This window comes from Capricornis sumatraensis, chromosome 2, assembly GCF_032405125.1.
Source record: "Capricornis sumatraensis isolate serow.1 chromosome 2, serow.2, whole genome shotgun sequence".
Lineage (NCBI taxonomy): Eukaryota > Metazoa > Chordata > Mammalia > Artiodactyla > Bovidae > Capricornis > Capricornis sumatraensis.
Window position 1 is genome coordinate 88,632,715 of NC_091070.1, and position 12,951 is coordinate 88,645,665.

The 12,951-nt window shown below is 38.3% G+C and overlaps 1 protein-coding gene across 1 annotated transcript in view; it reads left to right on the forward strand.

The window, feature by feature from the left end:
• The first annotated feature begins 794 nt into the window (after positions 1 to 794).
• CLPX (caseinolytic mitochondrial matrix peptidase chaperone subunit X) overlaps positions 795 to 12,951 on the forward strand; it is a 42,917-nt gene continuing 30,760 nt past the window's right edge. Inside the window, exons 1-3 of the mRNA XM_068964053.1 lie at positions 795 to 1,023; positions 7,164 to 7,324; positions 8,655 to 8,772. Coding sequence (XP_068820154.1) covers positions 945 to 1,023; positions 7,164 to 7,324; positions 8,655 to 8,772 — 358 coding nt within the window. The 5' untranslated portion in view covers positions 795 to 944. The remainder of the gene's footprint in view (positions 1,024 to 7,163; positions 7,325 to 8,654; positions 8,773 to 12,951) is intronic.

A 12,951-nucleotide genomic window follows, 5' to 3' on the forward strand; every position in this document is an offset into this window, starting at 1 on the left:
CTTGTCAGCTAGCTGGTTGATTTGCTTTAGATATCCAGAGAGAAAGCAGCCATACATACGCAGGGGTGGAAGGGTAACAGAAGAGAGCTGAATGAAGTAACTATTTACCAAAGTGTGCTCAGCTTTAAGGGAGACAGAGGACTGTAAAGAACCCCAGGACTAGCAACGGCTGGAAGTTATCACCACTAGGCTTGAAAAAACAAGGAAAGAGCTGTCATCAACAAAGAGTGGCTTGAGAACTTGGTAAAAAATGCCACCACTTCCGTGTTCCTAAAGATAAGGATGTGGAACCCTCGGAAGAAGGAACTTATCGACTCTTACTGAATCGGCGGCTTTCAAGATTTCTCGAGGTCGGTCAAGCCACCGGTCTCACTTTGACCTTCCCGGCCAAGAGTCGAAAATGATCAGTTTACTGAGACGAGTTGGGACTACAGCTCCCAGCATGCATCTCTCCGCTTCTATCGCAAACTTTTCAACTCTGGAGACTTCCGGAAGAATCGTTTGTCGGGACTTGTAGTTCCCCAGTTCGGATCGGCCGTCTGCCATAGGAGCCTGCTCATTGGAGCCCAGGTCACCGCCCCCTTCCCTTCCCCTCGCCGTACATCGATGTCCCACGCACGCACGCGCGGCGCGTGTCCACGCCCCTCCCGAGACCTAGGGCGCAGGCGCGCGCACGCTCCCGGGGCCCGGTGGGCGGGGAGGGGGGGAGCGGGGGAAGGAGGAGGGGGAGGGTGGGGGGGGTAGGTGTCTATTGATGTCTATTGAGTAGACGGCAGTGGGGCACGAAGAGAGCGGAGGTCCTGGTGCCAAGCGGGTCAACGCTGCATTGGGCCTAGAGCGGGCAAGAGATTCCGAAGCTAAGGGAGCGAACTTTGCGAGAAAGAGTCGGCCGCTGAGACCCAGAAGGCCGCTGGGGGCGAAGCCCCGGCCTAGGCCCCGCGGAGATGTCGGGCTGCGGAGCTTGTACTTGCGGCGCGGCGGCCGCGCGAATCTTTAGCTCATCGCTCGTCTCCGCTCAAAGAGGTAACGAAGTAGTCCCTCACCTGAGCCCTTGATCCAGGAGTGTCCTGGCGGGCGGTGGAGACTCCGGGGAGGGCAAGAGACCGCCCCCACCACTCGGTGCTTCTCCTGGCACCCCCCCCCCCCCCGCCTTCCGTGGCATGGGACTCTGCCAACCTCTGGAGCAGCTGTTTCTCACATTTGAGGTGAACCCCTGTGTTCCCCAACCCGCTGGCTTTCAGGCCTTTGGGGCTAGCATGTGGCCGCTTCGCAGAAACCCTGAAAGCGGGGGACAAATTGCTCCGTTTGTTAAAAAGTGTCCCCAGACCCCACTCAGAGCTCCTCCGGGGACTGCCGGCTGCTCTGACTGCGGTTCCTCTTCCGGAGCCCGGCCGGGTTCCCCTCGGGCTCGGATGGAGGGCTGCCACTGTTGGGATCCCCTGGGGCCTCGGGGCGCCGACCCGGCCGTCCCGGGCGCAGGCCGCGCGAGGCCTGGGGTGTCACAGTCATTGTGCGGTCGCTCACGCCGGGACGTAAACGGGACTCGTGCTGTTTCTAGGCGGCCGCGGGAAAGCGTCTGAGGAGGTGCCGGTTCGCTCAGCAGTTGTTTTTGAAGTACTTGGGTGTCTCAGCAGTCGTTTGCCGGGTTTGCTAACTTGACAGCCGCAAATAGTTTTTGAAGGGTGGCGCTTGTTTACCTTTCCTTTCTGTTTATCAGGAGCTGCGAAGAGATGGTACCCCAGCCAAGAGATTCCGGAAAAGAAACCATTTTTCTGTTCCCTAAATCTATGAATAGCTGACAACAGGCTAGATCCTGTTTTAATCACTAAGGTCTAGGCAAATTCGTTTTGTTTTGGATTATCAGCTTGTGATCTCGGGGCGGAGGGGGAAAGCCTTCTATTCCTAATATTTAGCATCATTGTAAAATCCTTACTGTTTACTAAATGTTTATTTTCTGACAGTTTATTTCACACAGGGATTAAATGAGGTTGTGTGGGCAGAAGCATTTCCTAAAATGGTATGTAAATATAAAGGAGTGAATTTAGCCTCCAGACACCGTTAACCCTGAACAAGTAGACATCCATATTCTAGGAACTTTGAGTTGCAAACACTTGAAAGTGACAGATAGTTGAATTCATTTATCTGACACACTTGTTGACAGCCTCCTGTGTGCCAGGCCCTGTTTTGGTGCTGGAGATGGAGGGGGGAATAAGTCCTCAACCTTCAAGTTTAGAGAACTAGACAAAGAATAATATTGTTTCTGGGCCTGTATGAAATATGTGGGTGTCCTTGGGTAGGGAAGGCTCCTTTTGACAGAAGTCTTCATTTCTCTCAATTGTCCCTGAAAACTGAATTATAGGAAGTGGTGCAGTTGTTTATTTTTCTTTTCAAAACAACAGCTTCTTTAAAAATTAAACTTAGTAAAGCAACTATACTCCAATAAAAATTAATTTAAAAAATTAAATCTGTCCTTAGGTAAGTAGAAAATTAATGGCTTATTTAGGAATTATCTGTTTGTTTCTCAGTTAATACAAGTTTACTAGAGCTTTTCAGAAATACCAAACCATAGCTTTTACTGTGAAGGAGTACGTTAAACTTTAAATGTGAGATATTACCCAATATCATTATAGAATTTAATATTTCTATGTAACAATGAAACATTAAATGGTTTTCACATGGATTTGAGACTTTCCCAAGGCTTAATTACATAAAATGTTTCTTTTCCATGGTAGAAACTCTATACATACATCTACAAAAATATAAAGATAATTTTTTTTAAAGCTGAAAAACCTCCAAGAAGGTTATTTTTATTTAGAATTCCTGGAAAGAGGAAGAGAGTGAAAGAAAAATTAGAATTGAACTTTAGTGTATTACTCTTACAATTAGAGTTAAGAATTTCAACATAATTAAACAAATAATCTCATCAATATAGTTTCTCACAGGAAATTGTACAGTGATTTAAGAATAAAAGGGGAGATGTCATAACTCCTCTGAAGTACAGTGCTGTTCTCTGTTTCTGTTTCTTTATCTGTCATGTTATACTTTAAAAATTTTTAATGGTAGTTTGAAAAATTACTTGATAAGTTGTCATACTAGACACCGGATCTGTTTTCTTTTCCTGTTGGGCTATATGTATCCAATTTAATATTTTCTTCACTGTTCTCTTTGAATATGAAACGCATGTTAAAGTAAAAATTTTAAATATTTTTTTTGCTCAGATTGCTGGTGTTTTCACTATTGGTGTGTGTGTTTTTAAAATGTACCTTGCATATATAACAGTCAGTTTGCATTCTAAGTATGTGCGTTCAAAAATGTTTGATTCCATTTAAAAAATCCTCAGTGACAATACTTGGTCTGAATTTGGTTGTGAGAGTTGTGTGATTCTGTATAACTCTCTTGATTTCTGGATGTTTTCTGTTCTTTTCCATTGAAAGGGTGTCACCTCATAAGGGTGTAAATGAAGATTTGAAGATGCTCAAACTTGTTGGTTGGCATCCATAATTCTCATGATAGTTATGTAATGTGCCTAACTTAATAGTTTTTAGCTAGATTTTAGTTCCCTCCCTATCTTGTGATTAAATCCAATACAAATGAGATAAGACAAAATGAATAAGTGATAGAACATCTTTATTTATGAAATTATACACTATTTCCTAATCACTTCTCTTTTCTTGGGCATGTTCACCTTCAGACCAGTAGATTAGTAGCGTTAGTGAAAACCTGTCAAATATTTTTAAACTTGAGGAAAGCTATTACAGGAGTCATGTTATTTTTCTTTATTAAGAAGTATTCAGAATTCGTGAAGTAGTAACTTGGACATAAAGTAAAAAGTTGAGATTATTAAAAGTAGTAAGTATCTACTAAATTGCGAGCACCATGAGTGTTTGTTGAATTTTGTATCCAATTTGTGTTAAGGGTCTAGTGTTTAAGAGAGCATCCAGCTTGATTTGCCATTTCATAAGTTGTTAAATGCTTAAATATGTCACTACAAATAGCTAGTTTTAAATTTTCATTAGTTCTTTTGCTCTGTTTCTAAAATGCAAATCAAAGATCAATTTATCTTTTAAGCTGAATCATTGGTGTATTTTTGGAGAATGCTTAGTTTAAGATTGAATATAGGAAGTTAAGTATTTAGAAATTGAATAAAATATTCTCCTGTTCTTAAAAGCTCTAAAATCATTATACCTTATTCTAATATATAGTTTTTAAAAAACAGCTGCTCTGAAACTCAAAGCTTTATCTTTATGACAGAAGTTTGTAAGTGGTTTAACTTTTAACTGTCTTCTGTCATTACTGCCAAGTAGTCTTTTGAAATATACTTCACATAAATACTTGGCCTTGTTTGGCTTTTAGCTGTTTTTCACCTGGGTTCACAGGCTTCCAAAAGGCCCAGGGATAAAATTCAGAGGCTCTTTGAACTTTATTTTCACTAGTCTCTGAGAGAAATGTAGCATTTCCTCCAGTTATAAATATAGGCAAGAAACTGTAGTAGTATTAGCAATACCTGTGCAATTGCCACCAGTCTAAATCACAGATGTTTTCATTTCACATTACATTGCTGATAGCCCAAAATATTGTTTACACTTTCCACTACTTTGAAATCATGGTTATTTTAAAAGCTGTTAGATCTTGTTTAATTTTGTTAAGAAGCATATTTTAAAAATATATTAACTACTTTAGGATGATTGGGTTCCTATATATTTTATTCTGTACATTTAAAAATGTTCTGAATAGGCTTCACCAGTGTGCCAGAGGACGGGAAAAAAAGGGTTAACAATTCCTGATTGGCTTGCTGCAGTGCTTTCTGTGAAGATGTTATATGATTGGTGAATGACTGGTCATTTACATTGTTTTGTACGGTGGTTTTAAAAAGTGTGGTCCTCAAACCAGCAGCATAGGCATCAGCTGGGAACTTGTTAGAAATGCATTCTTGGGTCCCACCTCATACTCTCTCAATCAGAACTAGGGAAGATCCCCTGCAATCGGTGGTTTAACAAGCCGTCCAGGTGATTCTAATGCATGCCCAAGTTTGGGAACCAGTGGTTTAGTATTTATAGCATCATGTTGGTGTAGTCCTTAGATTATAGAATGTTAAAACACCACTTCAGTACCATACTATCAGGGCCAGCAAAGAAGTTCTTAAATTTAGAAGTCTAAATATCATGAACATATATTTTAAATTGTATTTTCTTTGGTGACTGTGTAATTTGGTTTCATATGTTACTTCATTAGTTATTTAAAGTGAAGAATTTATTTTTCTATTCAAGTAGATTTTAAAAGAATCATGTTCATCATTTTTATTTCTCTTAAATTCCCAAAGATAATTTCCTTTCAGCTTATTTTCTGATAGTATTAGATACTGTACATTGTTAAATGCTATTTTAAAAGATGTAAGTGGAAAATAATACACTATATGTGAAACTTCAGGTATAAATTTTGTTCTAAACATCTGAGTACAAATATAATATCCAAGTACAAATATAAAGGTTGTTATAATTGTAGTTTTCTTTGTGAATACATCATAAAAGTTCAGTTAAAAAATTACACTTGTTACATAGATTATAGTAAATTATTGTATTATGCTGTCTTTCATTTAATGGATGTTCTCAGGCATACACAAAATAGAACACTGAACCCCCAGATACCCAACTGAATGTACCCCAAGGTACATTCAGCTTTCTGCATTCTTGATTTCATCTATCCCTCTCTCCCATAACTTTGTCTAAACTTGCTTCTTAGAGGGACATAGTCTTTAAATGCATACTATGTCCTTGAGAAAACATTAACGTTTAGCTTAAATTTCATCAACTGTATCTAACAAGAGTCAGTTCAGTTCAGTCACTCAGTTGTGTCTGATTCTTTGCGACCCCATGGACTGCAGCACATCAGGCCTCCCTGTCCATCACCAACTCCCGGAGTTTACTCAAACTCATGTCCATTGAGTCATCACTGACTCAGTGGCATCACCAGAGAGAATAATGGCTAACATAATTTACTGCAAAACATGGAAATGTTACACTTGAGAAAATTTGAAATGTCTTGAAAATGTTACTTATAAGGAATGCATCAATTTTTTTTCCCTCAATATTCAAGCTTAATAGTGTTAAGCAAAATTTTATACTTTGGGGGTTAGGGACTGGGATGTCATAATCCTTTTTTGGTGTTCTTTGTGAATTTATATAGAAATAAAAATTTTTTTCCTCTTTGTATCTTTGCTGAGTAATTTGGTGGGTTCATTTTTGTGCCTTGTGGAACTGGAGATGGCACGGTGATAAGTTATTCAGTGTAAAAGGAGTTGGAAAATGGGAGGGAGTTGTTAATAAAACAGTTACACAACTAAGCAATTGTTTTTGAATTGTTTTAACTACATAATTTTAAACCAGTTTTTGTATTTGAATACAGCATATACATATGTGTATCTTTTAAAAAGCCCTAACAAGTGTAGAAATTAAATCCTAAGTTGTGAATTGTGCAGGAAATAAAATGAGGGAGGCAAAATCAGTTTGTTAAGTTTATCTAAGTGTTCACCACCACCACCGGCCTCGCCCCCAGTGTTGTTTAATCACCTCCTAATAGCAGTCTGGGAAACTTGCTTCATGGCCAGTGTACCTTATTAGCTTTTGCAAGATTCTAAGTAGCTCTAGGGTATTGAGGTCTGTGGAATTTTGTTTAACTTATGACCATTCAGTTTTCTTGTGTAGGGAGCAGTCTTTTAAGGACCGACTTGGGGAATACTGCCTCACAATATGGAGTATGGCTCTTTTGCCAATGAGTGTAATTTATTTGGGAGTTTATTTTGTATTTATATGCAGAGAAGCAGGAGTCAGCAGTGATCCCATAGAACAGATCTAGACACCTATTTATTTACATTTTGTTTGTTCTTGTTGGTAGATATAAGACATGTAACAATATAGAACATAAATGCCCTTGTTCCCCTTTCACACTTTGAAAGGGCCATTACTTGTCGTCGCTGGTCTTTCCTCACTTCCAAAGCACAGGTCTGGCCAGTTTTTGAGGATGGTGTCACCAGTTTGTACTATTGCTGTGAAAAATGTAACTTTTTCAACTTCCTTAATGCTTAAGGGATTTTTGTTTCCAGGGGATTTATTGAAGACGTGTTAATATTTGATGTGTAGACTAAATAAATTTCATTGTATTTTCAGGTATTTCTTGTAGTCGTATTCATATACCAGTTTTAGGAAGGCCTGGGACCTTTGAAACTCAGCTTCTACGAAGAGCTCCTTTTAGAGCTTTTACAGAAACACCAGCATACTTTGCCTCAAGAGATGGGATAAGTAAAGATGGCTCTGGAGATGGAAATAAGGTATTTAATCTTTATTGGCATCTATATACATATGTGAGTTCCCTCATTTAAATAAATACAATAGTACTCTGTATTTCATTGGTTATATGTTTTCATTGTTTGGTTGCTAAGTTGTATCCTACTCTTCGTGACCCCATGGACTGTAGCCCACCAGGTGACTCTGTCCTGCATTTCCCAGGCAAGAGTACTGGAGTGAGTTGCCATTCTCTTCTCCAGGGGATCTGCCCTACCCAGGGATCAAACCTGTGTCTCCTGCATTACAAGCAGTTTCTTTACTGCTGAGTCAGCAGGGAAGCCCATGTTTTCTGTAGGAGATATAAAATGATGTGAAGAATTTTAATGTATTTTTATTTTGTGTATCAGCCTGAACCATAACATTATTTGATAAGCATTTCATTGGTAAGCAATAATTAAAATTTCTAACACCCCAACACAGTAAAGAAGCTTCATTAAATAATTTATGTAGTCAGTCTGATGGTTGGTTGGATTAAGAATAGCCATCCTTTTCTACTTCTACACAGCTCTTAAAACTCATGATAATATAAACCTTACTTCATCCTCTACCTAAAAATCTTGGATATCTGTTTGACTTAATGGTGGGCTACTCTGTAGCTCATTTGAAAAGATCCTGATGCTGGGCAGGAGGAGAAGGGGATGACAGAGGATGAGATGGTTGGATGGCATCGCTGACTCAATGGACATGAGTTTGAGTAGGCTCCGGGAGTTGGTGATGGACAGGGAGGCCTGATGTGCTGCAGTCCATGGGGTCCCAAAGAGTCGGACATGACTGAGTGACTGAACTGAACTGAACTCTAGCTAGGAAATAGATGATTGGTAACTTTATTAGGTCAGTGAATAATCATGTTTTTTATTATCCAAATTTGACTAACACTTGAGTTATTAATATGTGTGAGACAGAATGCTAGGTGTTTTCATATACACACTTAATCCTAACAATGCCTCTCTAAAGTAGGTGAAATTATCCCCTCCCTATTTTTTAGAGATAACAGAAGTTAGATTTAAGAAAGTTGAGTCGCTACTTGTCATGGTAATAACTCTCAATTCAATTTCATAGTAAGTTTTTTAGTTACTAATGCTTATTGACATTTTTTTCCTCTAGTATTTACTGTCATGGAAAAAAAGCTAATTATTATACATGCTGGATCATAACCATGTAAAGAAGGGAAACAGTAAATGTTTTTACTAGAACTAGTTTTTTTATAAGATTAATTTACAAACAATATAAACATAAATTTAAATACAAACAAGTTACGTGGTGGTTGCCTGAAAGTAATAATTGACACTTTTTCTTTTCTTGCACAAACATTAGAAATCAGCAAGTGAGGGAAGCAGTAAGAAATCAGGCTCTGGAAATTCTGGGAAAGGTGGAAACCAGCTTCGCTGTCCTAAATGTGGTGACTTATGCACACACGTAGAGACCTTTGTGTGTAAGTAGTATTTTTTCTGTTCTTCTTTTTCCCTGCCTTTTCTGTAAATCATTAATTGCACAGAAATATATACATTATACCTTATATACATCAGAATTATTTTTTTCCTGAACTTACAATAGTCTCTCTTATAGTCACCAGATACTAAAAATCTCTTGGACTAGTAATGCTTTGAACTGTTATGGTATAAGATAATTTAAGAAAACTCTTTGCTTCCTTGTTTTGCTTGTGTGCGTGCGTCGCTTAGTCATGTCCAACTCTTTGTGACCCTGTGGACTGTAGTCCACTAGGCTCCTCTGTCCATGGAATTCTCCAGGTAAGAGTACTGGAATGAGTTGGCGTTCCCTTCTCCAGGGGATCATTCCAACCCAGGGATTGAACCTGGGTCTCCTGCATTGCAGGTGAATTCTTTACCATCTGAGCCACCCAGCAATTTTAATTGATAAACAATTCTTAATGGTTAAGCTGTATTGAGAGGAGCCCCGAGAGGCAGGCTATATGCTTAGGAATGGAATGGCTTGGTGAGATGGTAACTGTTTAGCTTTTTAAGGGACTGCTGTAGATGTTGCTAACAAGGTATAAGGGCTTCCCTGGTAGCTCAGCTGGTAAAGAATCTGCCTGCAATGTGGGAGACCCCAGTTCTACTCCTGGGTCAGGAAGATCTCCTGGAGAGGGGATAGGCTACCAACTCCTGTATTCTTGGGCTTCCCTGGTTGTTCAGATGGAAAAGAATCAGCTTGGAACATGGGAGACCGGGTTTTATCCCTGTGTTGCGAAGATCCCCTGGAGAAGGAAATGCCAACTCACTCCAGTATTCTTACCTGGAGAATTCCATGGACAGAGGAGCCTGATGGGCTACAGTCTGTGTGGTCACAAAGAGTTGGACATGACTGAGCGACTAAGCACAGTACAGCACATAGATGTTGTACCGTTTTACATCCCCACTAACAAGGTAGGTATAAGGGTTCCAATTTCTTTACATCCCCAACACTGGTGTCTTTTTTTTATTATAGCCATCCATCATAGGGATAGAAAGTGGTATTAATATCTCATCATGGTCGTGATCTACATTTCCCTAATGACTAGATGTTAAATATCTTTTCATGTGCTTATTGACCATTTGTATGTCTTTTTTGGAGAAGACTAAACTTTCTGTCCATTTTTAGGTTGAGTTTTCTTTTCCTTTTTTTGTGTGTGAGGGTTATCTGTTTATTGTTGAGGTGGAGGAATTATTTATTCTGAATACTGGGCCCTTATCTAGATTCGTGATCTGCAAATATTTTTCTTATCCTTTGGGTAGTTCTTTATTTTTAAATGCTGTATAGGAGTCAGTTAACTTTTACTATAAAGACCAAATAGTAAATATTTTAGACTTTATGGGCCATATTGCCTCTGTTGGGACTTTTCTCCTTTGTTGTTACTGTGCGAAAGCAACCATAGACAGTGTAAAGAAGTGAAATCGGCTGTGTTCCAATAACGTTTTGTGCATGACACTGAAATTTGATTTTCATTAACTTTCATTATCGATTTTTAAACGTAAAAGCTGTTCTTAGCCCCTTGATCTTCCTGTACATATTTCCTCTCACAAATATGTTTATAGTGATTTTTCTGTTTTCTTATAGTGGTATTACTGTTGCTTGACTGACTTTGTTGAAATAAAATACCATTTCTGTCAGTCCATTATGAATATTTAGAAAATCATCAGAAATTAAAATAATATCTAAGATTGTTGGTTATAAGTATATATATTAATTTTTTCTTTGCCCTTTTTTTTCCCCTTAAAAAAAATAACTTTATGAATAGTGTCCCTAGTTTTATTTAAGGTAGATCCTTAAGTTATTGGGTCTTTTTATTTTGGGCTTTTCTTGGGATTTTTAAAAAATTTGTTTCTTATTTAACTTAAGGGGGAAATTGAGGGATAATTTATATACAGAAAAGGAAAGAAAACGCATGGATTCTAAATGTACAGTGTGATGGATGTGCATACCAGTATTTGCAGCACCCCAGAAGACTCCCTCATGTTCTTTCCCAGTCACTAACCTCTCTTCCCCCAGTGCACCCACTACCTTGACCTTCATCACTAGAGACTGGTTTTGCCTGTTTTTGTATTTCATTTAAACAGAATCATACTGCATGTTCTGTTGCTTTTAGATGGAGCTTTTAGTTTTTATGCGTATGTATATAATACTTTTTGAAGGCTTACTGTAATTATGTGTCTCATTGAGTGAGGATAAACTTTTATGCAGTGGTTTGGAGATTTTATATTTGACCCTGAAACTTTTTCAGAATTATGAAGAACTTTCATTTAAGCAAATATCCTGAAAAGGTTTTTACTAAGGTAATCTTTCTTCTGTTGTTGATATACTATACAAGCATGTTTATTGGCATCAGTATTCTGTTTGTAAAGGAATATAGAATACCTGTAGTAATCATTTAAAGTAAGGAGGTTTATTTATCCCCTGAAAATTTAACAAAATCAGATTTTGCCCCTTGTTTTAGGAATAAAAAATATGTATTGCAATGCTTGTTTACTTGTTTTTCTGAAATAGCATTTTGATAAGTTGAACCTGGATAATGTTGAATGTGTTTCAGTGTAAAACAGTACTACAAATATTCAGGTAGAATTTAAGCAACCCTTCAAGGAGGAGTGAGGAATAAGCAAAGAGGAATGTTTCTGTCAGTATTTCTCTTTCCTTTTGACCTAATTTCTTCAGAGAACTATTTCGTTCTCGTGTTCTCAGGCCAGATTTTCCGGTGACACAGCCTGAACTAGACTAGAGGCTTCCCTGCCCTTTAATCCTTGCCCTGTTTACTACCATCAGTAACAGTTACTAATAGGTGCCTGGTTATAACATAAAGCCACTGTCTTTTCCATTGATGGGAATTGTTGATAATAAATTTTGACTTGTGTTAATCAAAAGTACTTGGAATAGCTTGATCTTTTTCTTTAGGGAAGCCTTACTAGGTGATTGGTAAATGGAATACACACGTGATCCCTCATCTAGTTTAAAATTTGTGGCTAGAATTTGTCCAGAATGTATATTTTTGATTGGCTTTTTGTTTAAGAGCAGATATGTAATAATTAAATTGGTTGAATTAATAAATAAATTTATTTTTTAAATGTGGAGTGGTCTATTTTTTTTTAAACTTTGATTATTTGTGAAGATGGAGGTGTGCTTGCCAGTCAGGGCAGTTTTTTTTGTAATCTGTGGATAGGTAGTTACAATATTCCCAAAGGCAGAGATTCCCATAGTTTTAAAAATCATTTTTCTTTGCTTTTTTATCTGTTTAGTTAGGTTACACAAATGTAACACAAAAATATATTACTAGACCTACCAACATGTAACTAATTCCTGTGTATATTTTGCTCTGAATCTGTTAATAGTCTGTATAGGATTCTCTACCATGCTGCTTTCTGAGGTTCTTGGTTACCATTAGTGGAATTAGGCTTGGAGAAGATTAAGAATATGTGCCTGTATCCTAAAAGAGAGAAAAGAGGAAATCACTTTTGTTTTAAACACAAAATATCTATAGCTGATGCCTTGGCATTGAGAAACCTGTTTCATCTTCACTTTTAACTGCCCTGTGCTGTTTCCAAAAGCTGTATGATTATATTTTGTTAGTTTCTTAGCTTTTTAAAAATATTTATTTATTTGACTGTGTTGGGTCTTAGTTGCAGCATATGGGGTCTGTGTTGCATCACATGGGATTTTTTTTTTTTTAATTTCTATTTTTACTTTACTTTACAATACTGTATTGGTTTTGCCATACATTGACATGAATCCACCACGGGTGTATATGCGATCCCAAACATGAACCCCCCTCCCACCTCCCTCCCCACAACATCCCTCTGGGTCATCCCCGTGCACCAGCCCCAAGCATGCTGTATCCTGCATCGGGCATAGACTGGTGATTCAATTCTTACATGATAGTATACATGTTTCAATGCCATTCTCCCAAATCATCCCACCCTCTCCCTCTCCCTCTGAGTCCAAAAGTCCGCTATACACATCTGTGTCTTTTTTGCTGTCTTGCATACAGGGTCATCATTGCCATCTTTCTAAATTCCATATATATGTGTTAGTATACTGTATTGATGTTTTTCTTTCTGGCTTACTTCACTCTGTATAATCAGCTCCAGTTTCATCCATCTCAACAGAACTGATTCAAATGTATTCT